This window comes from Poeciliopsis prolifica, unplaced genomic scaffold, assembly GCF_027474105.1.
Source record: "Poeciliopsis prolifica strain line A6 unplaced genomic scaffold, Auburn_PproV2 SCAFFOLD018, whole genome shotgun sequence".
NCBI lineage: Eukaryota > Metazoa > Chordata > Actinopteri > Cyprinodontiformes > Poeciliidae > Poeciliopsis > Poeciliopsis prolifica.
The window spans coordinates 8,488,795-8,505,629 of record NW_026562393.1 but is presented as its reverse complement, the minus strand read 5'-3'; the positions used below and the strand labels follow the sequence as shown (position 1 = coordinate 8,505,629).

The 16,835-nt window shown below is 37.7% G+C and overlaps 2 protein-coding genes across 20 annotated transcripts in view; both read left to right on the top strand.

Moving 5' to 3' along the window:
* LOC129368105 (disks large homolog 5-like) overlaps positions 1-6,462 on the top strand; it is a 28,942-nt gene extending 22,480 nt beyond the window's left edge. For all 5 annotated transcript variants that reach the window (XM_055042953.1, XM_055042955.1, XM_055042952.1 and 2 more), the window contains 10 exons: positions 192-338; positions 679-862; positions 1,148-1,296; positions 1,550-1,720; positions 2,143-2,339; positions 2,726-2,869; positions 2,991-3,118; positions 3,401-3,510; positions 4,644-4,753; positions 5,562-6,462. In XM_055042953.1, the coding sequence (XP_054898928.1) occupies positions 192-338; positions 679-862; positions 1,148-1,296; positions 1,550-1,720; positions 2,143-2,339; positions 2,726-2,869; positions 2,991-3,118; positions 3,401-3,510; positions 4,644-4,753; positions 5,562-5,665 (1,444 nt within the window). In that variant the 3' untranslated portion in view covers positions 5,666-6,462. The remainder of the gene's footprint in view (positions 1-191; positions 339-678; positions 863-1,147; positions 1,297-1,549; positions 1,721-2,142; positions 2,340-2,725; positions 2,870-2,990; positions 3,119-3,400; positions 3,511-4,643; positions 4,754-5,561) is intronic.
* Positions 6,463-8,095: 1,633 nt separating this feature from the next.
* The window catches only part of LOC129367878 (calcium-activated potassium channel subunit alpha-1-like), an 89,056-nt gene continuing 80,316 nt past the window's right edge, over positions 8,096-16,835 (top strand). For 8 of the 15 annotated variants that reach the window (XM_055042522.1, XM_055042521.1, XM_055042518.1 and 5 more), the window contains exon 1: positions 8,097-9,021. In XM_055042522.1, the coding sequence (XP_054898497.1) occupies positions 8,788-9,021 (234 nt within the window). In that variant the 5' untranslated portion in view covers positions 8,097-8,787. Of the gene's footprint in view, positions 9,022-16,835 lie in introns of all 15 variants that reach the window. The other 7 variants (XM_055042511.1, XM_055042515.1, XM_055042512.1 and 4 more) reach the window with 2 other exon arrangements.

Sequence of the window (16,835 nt, the reverse complement as noted above, 5' to 3'; positions counted from 1 at the left end):
AATCACTCAAATGCATGACTGAAGGCTCAAAATTATTGATATTCTTTCTCATTATGAATTTATAGAAAATGTTTTCTAGCACCGAATGTTATATATGACAAAAACAACCAGAAAGTAAGTATTCAATCAGCTTGTGTAATTGAGCAAAGTCAAAAAGATTTCACTCTGTGTATTTTTTTTATTTTTTTTAGTTCTCAAATGGAGTCCAGCAGCAGCCATCTGACTACCAGTCCAGACAATCACTCCGCCGTGGACACACTGAGCGAACAGGACGAGGGAACAATGACGCCTCCTTCCAGGCAGACTACTCCTGCCACAAGTCCACACAACTCTTTCAGGTGTCGACGTTGTTTCACTCACTGCACTGAACTTTAAGGACATATCCCCGTTTATATTTTGGTTGTGTTCATGTTTGATGCTCACAATGTGTCTGTTCATTTCCATGTCAGAAATTGAAAAAGTTTTAGAGCAATACATTTTGAAATTGCTTATCTGCTTCATAAGCCAATGGAATGGGTTGATATTGATTTATGTTCATGTTTTCTAGATTTTCTAGTTGCAAAATAAAACGATATTTGCCTTTTGAATGTTCTCATTTTACCGCTGTTACATTTGAAAAGTCAATTAAGCAGCAAGTTTTCATGCTCTACGGAGTTCAAACATTTGATTTAATTTCAGGCTCCCAGGTTCCCTTTTACTGCGGGCTGCAGAGCCTCGCCTGGTGAGGCTGAAGAGGATTGATACAGAGTTGGGTGTGCAGATCTGTGGAGGAAATGTTTGTGGCATCTTTGTGGAAATGCTGGATGATGAAAGCCCGGCAAAGACTCCCGACGGACTGCTTCCTGGAGACCTAATACTGGAGGTAAAACCAGAGTTTATCAATGTTTGTGATGTGTAAAGAATCAGATTTATTGTAAAAATGTCTCCCAATAGTTAAAGTAGGAAATTATTGGATGCTATTCAGTTATACATTTGTATGTAGCTGAAAATGTGTCCTGTGTTGTCTAGACTTTCAAGTTCAACATCTGTGCTTCGTGTAGTTGTCTCTGTTACACATGCTCTTATGAATTTTACTGTAAATGTCATTGTTCTTTGTCTCTGGAAGAATTGTGTCCTATTTGTCAGTTGTATAATTGTTTTCTTTCAGTACAATGGTGTCAGCATGAAGAATAAAACTAAAGAAGATGCTTACCTGGAAATGTTGAAACCAGCTGATCAAGTCCTGTTGAAGGTCCAGAACTTTGGGGACTGCCTTGCTGTCATCAAAGAATCTCAAGGAGATGGATTTTTCATCAGGTGATTAGAGTTTAAACATTTTGTTACTGTTTCCTAAATAAATGTTAAACCTGGGAAATACAAAAAATAGGAGCTCCATTAAAAAGTAAAAGCAGAAAGATTATGCTGTTTAAGTTTAATAAATGAGACATATAACACATCGTTTCTACTTGTTTTATGTCATGTGTGGTTCAGAATGAAATATTTTGCATGTTAATGTTTGTTTTCCCTAAAGGGAATGAACACATTTATAATGGTGGTTTAATTTTGTCAGAGCGCTTTATGAGCGGGTTGCAGAAGCAGAGCAGGAGCTGAGCTTTAGGAAGGATGACATCCTGTATGTTGAAGACACTTTACCAAATGGCAACTTTGGCTTCTGGATGGCCTGGCAGCTTGATGAGAATGCACAGAGGCTGGAGAGGGGACAAATCCCAAGCAAATACATGTAAGTGCAGCCGATGACAATGACTTAATTTGTTTGTAAATCAGTTTTTGTTGGAATTTAATTAACTGTATTAAACTCATAATTCCAAGTAAGCTCATGTGTCATCTTGTAGATGACAAAATGACTTCTGCGTTTGTCAGAGCTCAATAGTTTTAGAATTGACTACATTATTGTACCTGTAAATTTATCTGACTCATGGTATATCAAAAATGTATTTGATTAATTATTCTTTAGACTAAAAATGTCAACATTTTGCCATTCTCATCATAACTGAGCCCATTGATTGCTATGTAAAGTTGGTACTACTTTTGGATCATTTTAAGACTATCTGAATTTCTAAATTGGTGAAACATGATCACTGTCTATATTGAACATGTTTCTGGATACATTTGAATTCATGCATGTGCTGAAATGCCTCTTAGGATGGATCAGGAGTTTTACAAAAGACATGGCTTGTCTGACATGAAGGATGAGAACGGAACCAGTAAGTCCTTGTCTGCTGCTGCTCGGAGGTCATTTTTCCGTCGCCGGCTGAAGCACAAACGAAGCGGCTCCAAGGATGGGAAGGATCTGATGGCTCTCGACTCCATAAGCACAGATTCTTTGCCCATCCCGGAAGGTGAGATTTTTTTTTTTTTCCCCCTTGAGATGTCTTCAGTGCTCATTTCAAATCTGACACTAAAAGTTATTGACCAGCTTCAAAGTTTTACTGAATCTTGTCTATTCCAAACAATTTCAGAATGAGGTTTACAGCAACATATTTGAAAGACTTACTCAAAGTCCAGTCCTTTTTTATCTTTATTCCCAGCTTCCTGCTCTAAATTAGAAAATGAGAACACAGCATTTTTGCACTGCCAGAGATGTTAGCTTGATCCTATGAAGTAGGATACAACTAAACAAGTACATTTAGTTCTAGAGCATTCCTTTCAGGTTAAAATAATAATCCTTGTGGTGATTGCCGACTGGTGGACCAGGGTAAAGTTCATTTCTGTATGTCCTGCTCAGATGGAATGAGCCTGATGTACCAGCGGGTTCAGAAGGTGGACTGCTCCTCCCCCAGACCGGTGCTGATCTTGGGTCCGTTAGTGGAGGCCTGTAAGGACCTGCTGGTGACTGAGGCTCCTGCTAACTTCTGCCGCTGCTTGCCTGGTGAGTGTGCTAGCCAGACACACTCGCATAAAATTTATTAATATGACATTGTACTAAAGCCAGAAAATGACTAGATAAGATAAATAAGTTTATGATTGTATTATTTTGCTTTCAAATCTAGAAATCATGAAGGCATCCCAACAGGCAATAGAGCGAGGAGTGAAGGATTGCGTGTTCATCGATTACAAACGGAGGAGCGGCCATTTTGATGTGACAACTGTTGCGTCAATAAAAGAGATCATAGAGAAGGTAAAGCTTTTTGCTCATGTCGTCAGTGTCCTTGAACAGCAAAGTTTTGTACGGCAGCTCAACTGTTCTTCGTCCGTGTACTAACGAAGAACACGGCCATGGTGGTTGAAAAGTAAAGTATAAAAGCAGAAAAAACTTTAAATTACAGTGGATTTCAAATCAGAGAGCATCTTGTAGAAATATGTTTATATTATATATACATTTAGCTAAATCTTGACCGACATTTTGCTTTGCACCATCCCTCATTTCTCATGCAGGTTTTTTGCTGTCATTCTCTCATAGGACTCTCACTGTTTACTTGACATTGCTCCTCACGCCATCGAACGTCTTCACAGCGTTCACATCTACCCAATCGTCATATTCATTCGATACAAAAATGCCAAGCAGATAAAGTGAGTAATCCCATGGCCCTGGAAGCATGTGTGGTTCACCTTTCATTTTCTGGCCTGAAGATATGCGTTTGTCTTGAAGCTGCTGTTTATTGATTAGAATCACGGTTCAAATCTTGAACGTTTTCTCTGAGCTGTTTGTTCTTTTTTTCATTTCTTTGGATTTGATCAGCCGGCGAGTCTCAAAGAAGTCTCCTTGTTTTTCCCCATTTTGTAATCACGCGGGAAGATTTAATCTGTTGAACTCTCATCATATTATTTTTGTGCACAAGCACGTAAGCACAGGCACAAATGAGAACAAGCTCTCATGCTTTCGAGACCTCTCTCACACTCGCACACACAAATGGCTGCAAATCTATGAAACTGTAGCAGTTGAACGTGGCCGAGATTGATTCCTGCTAAGCCTTCAATGTCATCAGCTGAGTGCCAGCTGTCCTGGGAGGGGCTTCCTGGAGCTTGTGTGGGTGGCTGTAATTTCCACCTGGACTGATGGAGCAGCTGACAATAGCTTCAAGTATTTAATGTGACCTTTATAGTCAAGGAGGCAGCAGCAGAGTTTGATTACGGCTTCTTCTATTATGAATGTTTAGATATTAAAAGATTTTTACTATCTTTGTCAAGATTCATGTCAGTAAATGTTGCTTTTAGCGGAATATCCAGTATTTAGTTTTTTTACAATTAAAAAAAAAACGTTCTTCAAATTTCAGCTTTCGCGTTTTATGTATTGACTCGGCACACTGAATAGAAATGTACTCACGCTACACCTTTGTGGTTATTATCTACAAAAACAATAGTTTTAAATTCTAAATAAAATGCATGAATATCTGAGGTTGTAATATGATAAGTGTGAAAGAGTTCAAGGGTTATGAATACTTGGTACTTTCAGTTACTGTTCATTTTGAATCTTAAACATTCAAAATGATAAAAATTGTCGTGCGTATTGGAGGATTTTGAACAAAAGTTATTCATCTTTGAAGCAATGAAGTGACAAACACAACTGTTAACTGTGGTGACTTGCTGTTCATCTAAATGCAGTCCATAAAACTATATTTTTAATTTAAAAGACGCTCTGCTCTGTTGCAGCTTTTTATGAAGCTGCTTGGAGGCGCTAAACGCTGTGGATATTTTCTCCTCAGGGAGCAGAAGGATCCTGTTTACCTGCGGGATAAACTCTCTCAGAAACATTCCAAGGAGCAGTTTGAAGCGGCACAGAAAATTGAGCAGGATTACAGCCGGTTCTTCACAGGTTGGTGGAAATTATTTATTTTAATCGTAATTAACCGACTCCTAGCTTTGAAATGGAATGTACGCAAACATTCATTTCAAGCCATGAGCGTGAAGGTTATCCGAGTTGTGCCCATCTTATTTATCAGATCAGGGTTAAAGATTTATGATCTGGAGCAGCAGACAATCTGAAACCCACAACTGTCCAGCTGATTAATGACCACAAGAGGAGGCAACTTATGGCACACAGCTTTGGGAGCAAACGCACCGTCTCTGATCCTTTAAAACAGGGACAGGTTGCTGGCTCGTTTTAAAAAAAAATGAGAACACAAACCAGTTTTTATCTTATAGAGACAACTGAGAGATTGAGAGGAAAATATTCTTGTTAATTCCAAAGATCTAAGCTTTAATTAGTTCAACCCCACTGTCTCATTTAAATAACTGGAAACTAGAACATCTTTTTGTGTGTTGATTTTCAAACGCCACACTGATGAACAAGTAATTTTATACATTTCGGTCCTCACCTAGTCTAGGATGGAGTTGCTAAAAGAAATTATTTGCTTTTTCACAGTATCTCTATACATTGGGAAGACAGAAATAAATGGGTTACCAAAAAGACGCTTGCAGAAACTCTGATCAGCTTAAAAATGACATTTAAAAGAAGAAAGTTTAGAAAAAAACACAGGAAGAACTTACTCACATTGTTTGTTTCTACTTTTTAGACATTTTATTTACTCGTCATAAGTCAAGTTAATATTTAGAAACGAACCATATTTGACTTGGATGCTTATCATGTAAATATTCCTTCCCCACCCTCCACTGTGTTGCAGGCGTTGTCCAAGGAGGCAGCGTCTCCTCCATTTGCACTCAAATCACGACCATCGTGGAGCACGAACAGAATAAAGTCCTCTGGATTCCAGATGAAGCACCGTAGAGACTTCATCCCACTCTCACACTTATGTAGCATTTTATTTTAATCATAGGGCGCACTACAAATTGCTGATACTTTTGTTAACATCCCAGCTAACTCAATTCTACAAACACCAGCACAAATTATGGTAACAATGCAATATTCCCACTACATTAGTGATATACTGAGCAGCAGATAGGTTTGTTTACACTAGTATTTGATACTTGAATGTTTTGTTCTCCCTCAGATGTGGTAGCACTCCTAAAATTCCTTGTTGTTGCCATAAAATAATGTTGGACCACATATTCCTGAAGTGATGATGGACTAGACTACAATGCTCTCTCTTCCTTTTCTATATTTATATGCATTTTTTTCTCATTTAATTTTTTCTAATTATTAGGAAGAATATTTTCCATTTAATTCTTATTTATGGAGGAGAAAATTGTCTCTTCCTTATATATATATATATATATATTTTTTTTTTTTGTGGTATGAAGGTTCCCTTTCCATTTCAGTCCTCATAAATAACATTGTGCCAATCCAGGTTTTGTTTGTCCTGGAAAGCTACAGGTTTTCTAGTTTTGACACTATGTCCCCTGCTTATGTATTTCCAGTTCTGCCAGTATAGTTAAATTAAAGTTTGTTAAATTAAACTGAAAGAAGGGACTATTTTTATTTTGAATATCATAGATGGCTGTCAGTTAAACATGCTCACAGGTACCTTGTGATTCATCCTGGCACATTTCGTCTTAGATAAAACACTTGCGATGAGTTCAATGTTAATATTTCCTTAAAAGTAATAAAAACTAACTATAGTTGAATTGCAAGCATTTTGTGAATTTGTTCAAAAGTAGTTTGTGTGTTCTTTTTTGTTTTGTTTTTCTTTTTATTTGATCAACTGCAAGACTTTGTTAAAGTTGACCTACTCACCACCAGAGGGTGCAGTCCACCATTTCAGATAAGTAAGATGTGCTTTTTTTCATCACTTTTTTAGGCGTTGGTCTAGAACAGGGGTGCCCAAAGTCGGTCCTCGAGGGCCGGCATCCTGCATGTTTTAGTTCTCTCCCTGGTTTAACGCACCTGGAGAGCTAAAACGTGCAGGATGTTGACCCTCGAGGACCGACTTTAGGCACCCCTGGTCTAGGAGGATGTCTTCTCTCAAAAACATAATTTAATTCAATACAAAAGGATAAACTGCAATATAGCAATTAAATGGAAAGTATAGCATCTGGGGATGTCTCTTAATTTTGATGATGATGGTTAATCACTTATGAAAACTCAAATTTTTCAGAAAAGATTTTAATACTGGAATGTCTTGTTACAGTTCAAGACTGTTGACCACAAGACCTTAAGATTCTCTACAAGAAGGAGTAACTCATAAAGTGGCACTGCTGAAAGAAAAACTGGGTGTTGCAAAATGCTGTATCAAACCATATTAATATAAAGTTTAGTGGAATAAATACAACACATGTTCAGGCGTAATATCTGTTGCAATCTTGATGTAAATCTGATCTACAAAATGCAATAGAAGGCATCCGCAGCTAGTTTTGCAACAGGTGGCCTTAAAGTAATTTTTACGTTCAGTAATTTGATTCAAGCGGAAATATGTTTAATACTGATTGATTATATTTCAGCTTTACTATTTTAATATTTGGCCTGGGCTTGTTTTGCATGAATCATCGATGTGTGGTGACATGGAAGAGATCTGCCTGTGCCTCTGCTTCGGTTTCGTGGAAGCAGCTTTAGTTATGGTCTGCAGTTTGTCTCGTTTAATCTGCTTCAGGAGACACATTGGATGCTTTATGGGGTTTAGTTTAGGTGTTTATTTTTGGCCAATCAAACACAATGATGCAATGGTTATTAAACCAGGTATTGGTGGAAGAGAGGACAAATGTCACATCATGCCGGGGATGGTAATCATGGGAAACAAAGTGCAGTGAAATTTTATTAAAGAATTCTATGCTGACTTTGTATTTGAAAAAAATACCCTTCACCCCACACACCCACACACACATTCCTCTCATACACTTTGTCCTGCCACTACACTTTCAAGCAATGACTGCAGTACTCAGGATTTTTTACCTTTTTATCTCATAATTTTCTTGTGCACAGCTGCAAGTTAGGTTGACCTAAACATTCTTTATCTATTTTATGTAATTTTGTGGGAGACAATTTTGAATGTATGGAGCAAGTTTTACACGGGTGGCCATTGTCCCACCTGAATCCCCCCTTGGTGGCGCCACTGAACGAAAAATCCTTTTAAAAGCATATTTTAAGGTTTCAGTGTTTGAAATATTTATAAAGGGGTTCGAAATGTATCCTCCAGGTGATGAAGACGTTTCCCCTGAGTTATTGTCTGGAGACACCAAAGTTGGTCATAAAGCATTGATGAATCGGTCCCTATAAATAACTGGGAGCATCTACGTCTGCTGCTGATGGCTCCTCCCCTCAGCTACCTGTAAATCTGCGATGCCATCTTCCAACAATTGGATGAGACAGGCGGCCGCTGGAGCTAAAGGACAAAATAAAGATAAAGAAAATTACAAAAAAGCGAAACCTTTTCTCCTTTTAGCAGAATATTTCAGCTTTTCGCCGTGAGGAGCGCATTCAACAGTGCGCAGGATGAGAGGAGCGGCTGAAAGCTGCGCCGTCAAAAACAAGGTGGAGGAGTGAGTGAATCATCGCCTGACGAGGACAGCGCTCCCATTTTCTTTTTAGGTGATAATAGTAAGCAATATATAGGAAACACCACGTTTTTGTTTTGTTTGAGGTTTTTTTGGACCGCGGAGATAATGTAATTTTTTTTTCTTTTTTTTTTTAACGCACAGATCAAACGGATGACGCGCAACTCGAGCTGTGGACTCGATCCTTGAGGCGCACCTTGCTTTCAGAAGTTTCTGATTATTATTCCCCCTTTCTCCGTCTCGCTGCCGTCCACCTAACTTTAAACAACCTTCCGTCTTCTCGTGAGTGCAGACGAGAGGCAGCGGGAGAGAGGAGCGCAAGGCGCGGCGATCAAACATGCCTGAGCCGCTGTGGCATCAGGGGCCGCTGGCTGGAGCTCCCCGGAGCGCCTGAATCTCTCTCTCTCTCTCTCTCCATCCGAGCTGATCTGTTTGCTCCGGCCGGTGACCGGAGAGTCCGCGATGGCAAAGAAAGGAGAGAAATACAGCCCGGATCCCTCGATCCACATATCCAAGATGAACGTGGTCATCCCGTTCTCGCCCGACGTGCCCTGTGACAGCAGCGGTCAGCGGATGTGGTGGGCTTTCCTCGCCTCCTCCATGGTCACTTTCTTCGGGGGGCTCTTCATTATCCTCCTGTGGAGGACCCTAAAGTACCTGTGGACCGTGTGCTGTCACTGTAACGCCAAGAAGAAGGTAGGTTTTGGTGTTTTATCGCGGGTTTTATTCCTGCTGAGTCGAGCAGTGCGTGACAACAGCGTGTCCAGTCAGTTTGATCTATAAAATGGGCTTATAATTAAATCAGTGATCTCTGAGGTCCCCATTGATAGAGAACACAGAACACGACTCTGACTGATGAACTCTGTTATTCTTGGTCTAATGTGCGGCGCTAAAAAGATTTGTACTCCTAACACTGAGACTTCACACTTGTTGGTAGATGAACTTCTATTTAACGCAGTTTGATCAGAAGAGTGATCCAAGATGGCACAATCCCCACCAGCAACCCGTTTGATTAAGTTAGGCTGATCATTCTGGTTTTGATTCGCTTGATTGGGATATTTAGTCTCCAATATGTCTTTAACTACAGTGCTTTGCAAAAAGTATCAGTTCTCCTAAATATATTTAACAACAAAGTGGATTTTACCACCAAGTATTTTCTAATTGGGAATTTGAAGGACAACGGATTGTTTTGTTTTTAAACTGAAAAGTGCGGTGTGCATTTTCATAAAGTCACTCAAGTGAGGGCTTTATACAATTTCTCCATACAATTGCAGTTGTGGTCCTGGTTTTCTGCCACACATGAAAGCCAAAAGTTCCATCTTAGTTTCTTCTGATTCGAACAAATTGTTCGACATGATGGTCTCCGATATGGTTTGTAGAGGGAAAGAAACCCTCTTCCATAAAGGCCATATTCCTGCACTTGTGAGCTTATAGCTTTCCCGTCAACCGATTCCCCCACCTGAGCTTTGGATTTCTGCAAGTCCTCCAATATTGCCATCCATGTTTTGGCTGCTCCTCTGACATGATGAAATGTTGGAAAGTTTTGGTGACAGTACTTTTCTAAGATTTCAGTAGACAAAGGGTTTCATTTTCAAGAGAAATCCATTTACAAAAAAAAAGCAAAATAATGTTAAAAAAGACAACAGGCATTGCAATGAATACAGTAAATTAACTGAATTTATCCAATCAAAGCAATATACTCATTAAAAATAGGAACAACCAGTTATGCTTTCTCTGTGTGATTGGGAAAAAAAAAAAAGTTAAATTAAGATGCACCCTGTTGTAATTGCTCAAATCAAAGAGCCGATGCAAGAAAATCCACCTCCACCCCATTTCTTGTAGCAACACCTACTGTAATAAGTCATGACTATAGTCTGTGGTCGCTGGTACAAAGAAGCAATATACAGTGGTATAAAACCAAACATTGATCTGCAAATAAATACATATGAATGTATAACAAAGTACCAGTCTGTGTGCAATCAGTGAAGGCTTGTTAACCCGAGTACAAAATGCAACTGTGGATGAACTTGGAGATTCCATGATGAACAGCATCCGCAGGAACTAAACTTGACTTGTGTGGCTGACGCAAATGCACCTTTCTATTTATTATGCATGCCCCTCAGGTTTCCTTATGAATATTTTGTTTTGGGGCATTTCTCACAATCCATAGAAAATTGTCAGAATTGCTCAGAGTTGTGACTACTTAATAGATCTTTTTCAAGCACAAATGCATTCAGATGGAAAACCACCAGAAGCTCAAGTTCAAAGAAAACATGATCATGTGAGGAGTAGAAACGTCATCTTGTGGTGTTTGGGACTTGCAGTGCATATCAGCTGCTATGTCGCTGATAAGTAGTAGTTATTATACATGTTTGAAATGCATCTCAGTGGCTTTTTTTATTTTAAGTCTCTGTGACCCTGATTGGTCCTCCGCTGTGGGGAAGATCTAATCCATCATCCCAGGAAGCACTTTGTCGGATTTCGGGATATCAGGGAAGCTGTTGTGGAATGATGTCTGCTCAGAACAATGAGGTGGACTGATGAAACTTTGTATGTTGCTTTGTCCCCAGAAAACATACATTTATAAAGATTGTTCAACTGTGGGAGGCAACTTAGAGACAACAGCTCAGATTTATCTCAGCTATGACTACTTTGATGTTTATAAGCTGAAATTCTGAAAATGATTGTCCACCATTTGTCGATTTACCATTGGTTATGCTTGTAGTTATTGACTGCTTGTGGTCTTTATTTTTTTAAATGAAAGCTAAATTTATTGCTTCTGATACTGAAGGACAAAGATAGAGAGGCTGCTAATTTAGCCTGAGGAGAGTTTTTAGTCTCTTTTTAATAATCCATTTATCAGAGAGAAAATCATAAATGTGATAATTATATAATTGTCATAATTATAACTAATTACAACAAATATAACTATATAGTGTAAGTTTACTATATAGTTGTCTATATAATTAAACTTACTCCTTTATGAGTGTGGCCATTTTTTTTACATTCCTGAAAAAGGGAAATGATACATTATGGTAACGTAACTGTAAAGGACAATATTATACAATTTTTTTAGCTGTAAATTTTCAGCTTTTATAATAAAAGTAATTCAACCACATTTTTGTTTTTTTAATTAATTTGAAAGTGTGGTTTTGTTATTAAAGTTATGGAATTGTCTAGCAAATAAAAAAACAAGGTGAAAAGATCACTTTAAAAGCAAGTTTAAAGTATATATTTTAAAGAAATATCAAGATGAAGAACAATTGAGGATGATAATCATAAAACGACAGAAATGTTGTTATAATATCTCACAGGCTGATATATATTTCCAAGAATGCGAGCTATTTATCCATAACTGCAGGTCTTCTCTTTTGAATGGCGTGTGAACGTTTAAGAAATGTTCATTTTAAATCGCGCAAAAAGTTAGCAGTCCATTCCCTGATTTGCTAGATTTTGTTAACAAAAAATATTTCACATAGCCATCAGAATGCAAGAGAAAAACAACAACAACAAAAAGGTTGGTATTAGTTCTTTCATTTTCCGCAGCTCACCAATATTTCCACGTGATTTAAAAGAGAGCAGTCAGATTTTGTTTTCCTGCTTCGGTTTTTTTGCCAAGTGTGAGCGAGTGAGCTCCACCAACCTGTTGTGCACATTCTGTGGGAGTGAGCCATCCATGGATCATCCTTTCACTCGAACCTGCCCATTTATTTTGCATTTTACTTTCTCTTACACTCCTGGCATTCATTTTCAGCCTTTCCTTCCCCTGTCTTCTTAACGTTCTCTGTTCCTCGTCCAAGAATCGGTCTCACGCCAACGAGTCAGAAATGCAGTGTCAGGTGCTTACAGTATGCGCCATATGAATAAGTGTTTTGGTTGCTAAGCAACTAGGAAGCAATGGATTTCATTATAAGAGTAAATGTCTGTGTGTTATGCAGTTGTCGAGGCTGTGAGATGTGGCAGATTGTGTTGGAGGGACAGTCCACCCCGCTCCCTCCCCACTCTGTGCATGTCATTAACGGGTCAAACAACAAGATTTTGGAGAATGCTTCATAGAAACGAGTTGATAATCTGTTTGATCCTTCACCAGATTCCACCTCGCTTGACATTTCCCACCCGCTGTTCTGACTGATCTGACACCGAGGCACTGGAACTGTGGCTTTTGTCTTCCCAGCGTCGTGGTTAATCAAATTATTTGCGGGGTTCCGATAAATCACGACTATTTTGGGATGGGGTGGTGGGGCTTGAGGATACATTCTTTATAAAAGGAACAGTTCACAGCGCTCAGTGAAAAGAAGTTGTAGCAGCTAGTTAGTCACTTCATTAGCATTAAGAGCGTCTCCATGTTCCTTTGTGGTGGCTCAATTACATATCAACTTAACTTTTCCGTCACTTCATTAAGCTTCTATATACTTTGTTTCTTTACTTGTCAGATCTGCTGGTGTGCTTTCAGATATTAATATAATAATATTATTGAAGTATGTGTTCCTATGATTCACCCCTATTTTGTATATTATGTATCTATTGGGATGAAGGGTGCACAATTTTTACTGTTCATGCACTTTTACTGAGATGTGTTTGTCTTGCTTTACTTTCTTCTGTAAAGAAGTATTTGGATCTTACACGTTTCTTGTTTTTGCTTTTTCAGTACGCCTAAATATTACAGAACGTGAAATTAATTCCCATATAATTGATTTTACCTTTTTATACCTTTAACCATTTGTTATAGCTGTCAATGAGTTGTTTAAATGACAGGATTTTCCCACCCACTCTTCTTTGCAGGGATGTCGTAATTCAGACACTTTTGAAGTTCAAGGTCGTTCCAAGCAACAGCAATCCATTTCTTGGATCTCATCAGAGTGCATATTTTGACATACTTATTTTTGCTCAAGTATATACTTGAACAAAAATTTTCATTTTGCTTTTTGAGGCATTGAGTTGTAAACACTGTAAAGCTGCGTAACCCGAGTGATCGTGAGCTCATTCCACTCCTCAAGCAACAAAGCATTGCCCCGACCATCACACTACCACCATCTTGTCTGTAAGTCTATTTTGTTTTTGTAACATGTAACATGATCCATTCCTTCCAAAAACCATAAAAAAAAATTGACCAAATCAGTAGATAGAATATTATCATAAAAGTCTATTATTTTGATATTTTTTGGAAAATTAAATTAAAACATGATATAATGTTGTTGTTGGGCCACTGCTCTTATATCTGGTACATGTGTGGTATATGGTGGGCACACTGTGCATGCCGCAGCATAAAATGTGTCAGAATGCAATGCTGGAACAGTCTATAATTAATGCTGTGAATCTTTCAGTGGCATTGAACCACAAGGACGATATGCAGTTGTATGACAGGGATATGAAATAAGCAGCAACAAAGATGATCATGTTTTTGACAAAATTTTTGTTTGTGTTTTCGGTTATTAACGTAGCAGAGTTTTAAGGAATGATGAAAAATTTATGCTAAAGTGGACCTTTCAAAGAAGCATTGCAGCACAGCCAGCTGCTACAGGAAATTAGGAAAGTAACACTATAAAGCCCTCATTATTAATTTTGATTTATTTAAAGGTCTTTGCATTATTTTTACATACTCTTCTTATATAGTCGTGATTAAGCTCTATTGATCTCATTCCTCTACTACTTTTTCCTCATCAAATTTTAGTCTCTCTGTCACACTAATATTTATTTCAAGAGTGGAAATTTAGAGCAGTGGCATTTATTCCAAGTGTGCAAATATATTGTTAGCACGTAGCAGTATTGACACTACAATGACAACTGTGTATGGTTTATTTTTTCTACACACTGGATATGAAATACTTCAGACTCATATTGTTTATGAGTGTTTTTATTTTAATAAATGTTCCCAAGGCGGTTTATGCACAGCTAACATTTAGCCTCTGGCAATGCCTCTGAAGTTTCAGTAGCATCAGGTGGTGATTGGCGGATTCAGTTTGAGAGCTGATCTCGTGGTGCTTTAAAGTGCTGTCTGAAAAATTAAAGCGATGACACTCAGGAGGCACGATTTAGTAAGTTCAAACAGCTGAGTGCTACGTTGCTGTTGTTTCTGTCATGTCCTTAAAGATGAGCGCAAGCATAGCGTGTCAAGCGTGGTGAATGTTGATGCAGCTCGCCGGTGGAAAAAGACCCATTTATAGTAATAATACGATAGTCTGATTTCTTCTGAGTTTGAATGTAACAGAGAAACATTGACATTCATTTTAGTTATTTTAAAATGGGCAGTGCGTATAAACTAACATAATTGCTTCAGTTCATTTTGTTAATGTGAAATATTTATCCATGAAGACAAATTCCCATCTGCAGCATGAGGGAGGTTGGTTGTATGAAAGCAGGAGTAAAACATTAAATTACACCATTTAATTAAGAAATAATAGATGTATTAAAAAATTTATGGTTTTTAATGCAACAGTTACTCGTTATGACTATTGAATGTTTTTTATGGGATCCCAGATGTGATTAGCGATCACATGTTCTCAGTTTTTCAAGTACTGGCTTCCCTACTGGAGATGGCTGACTACCCAAAGGCATTTATTTCCCTGGATTTCATTTTCCTTCATGAAATTATTCAGCCAAATTTTGGCCAAACCATGCACAGCGTTATTCACTAATAAAGCATACAAACACTGTTTCTTGTTTTATCAAGGTAGATAAGTATATGTTTAGTTCAAATATCTAAACGACTAATATTTTAATGGTCTTTCTGATTGCGTTGAACTGATCAGACAGTAATTCACATGAGACAAAACCTCGCTGCTCATTTACATCTGTGATATTTCAGTAGTTACAATGTTTCTCATCTGTGTAAGATTCACCACGTTTAATTTCAAATTGTTTTTGACTTTTAAATGAGTGTGAAAATATTATTACATCCATATACTTATAATCTTTTGCTAATGGCGGTTTTCCCCCTGCCACCATAACATCTGGCTCTCTAATTATAGACTTTGAAAAGAAAACTGAGATACATTCATGTTTCTTAACCATTAAACTTGGCTGTTCTTCTGCAGCTTGCTTATTGGTTGATGCCTTTAAATGCACAATAGAGTGATCTGCATTCATCTAAAAGCAATATGACTTGAACAAACTTCAGGAATATCATTAATATACAACCTAAAAAAAATATTAATTATTTTAAAGCAATATATATAGAGTTTGCCTCAAAAGAGAAGAAATAATCCTTGAAAAATGTTAATTTTCCAAAATGCAAAACAGAAGAAAACACATAAAAAATGACTCACAGAAAACATACATAAACCTAGTAGTTATTTTTCACAATTTATTAGTATTTAAGGCTACTTTGTTCATCACTACTCCTTGTAATAAGTGAAAAAGAATTCTCCTTTTGTTCATTTAATTGGCCATGTGAGTAGTAGCTACTTATTAGCTACTACATTGCATAATATAAGCAGCATGCTGCAGCTTGGCTGCCATTGCTCCATCTGTGATCTCAGAGGTTTGTGATTGCCACAAATGTTTTTTGGGTTTTTTCTGCCTCATAGCCTGCTGCTTTTTATTACCAAAGGTGCAGTTGATGGCATTTGTAGATGTTATAGAAACTGCTGGTGGTTACATACAAGTATGGGAACTCATGCGTCAATTCATTACTTCTCCAGTCACATTGCCTTTATGTAAACACAAAATGATTTCAGTTTAGGAATGATGAGCAACAGCATGGGGAAAAATGTACTTTATGCATCTGAAATCAGTTTTTCTCCTTGCTTGATGTGTATTAACAAATTTTAATGTATTTTATTGGAATTATAAAGCGATGTATAATTGTGAAGTTGAGGGGAATTTATAAAAAGGGAATTTTTAACCTTTTTTCCACAAATAAGAATCTTAAAATTCAGATCCACCTTTGTGTTCAACCCCACTATAGTTTTGTCAGAATTTAATTTGGGCTTGGACTTTAAATGGGTTGTTCTCGCCCAAACATGACACATGTCTAGCTATATGTGTCATGTTTGGGTGTTGTCCTGCTGGACACAGTCTTAAGTCTGTCAAAATCTTTGTCAAGTTTCATTCCAAGAACATTGTATTGTGTATTTAGTCCTGTCCTCGCCATCAACTCACACCTCCGTCTTCCTGTTTGCTTCATCATAGTACCGTTTGTCACTGCCTTTCATTAGTAGTGACTCATGAGGATGCTGCATTAATGAAGATGTGCATCGGTGGTTGTCTTCCACACGTAGCATTTTAAATGTAGAACAAAATGCTCAATTTTCCGCATCTTTGCAGCTCTAAATCAATGCCTTGAGTTAGACTTAAGTTAGATTTCCTGTCTCGTAAGACATCACAATCAGACAATTGGTTATGCTGGATTTTATTTAATGGTTTTGGAGTGAAAAATGGACCCCATCTTTTTTTATGTTCAAAAACTTTAGAACACTTATGTGAAATTATTACACTAAAACACTATTCTATGTTGGTCTATCAAATAAAAAAACTAAGTTAATAGAAGTTTTGGTTGTAACATGATGAAA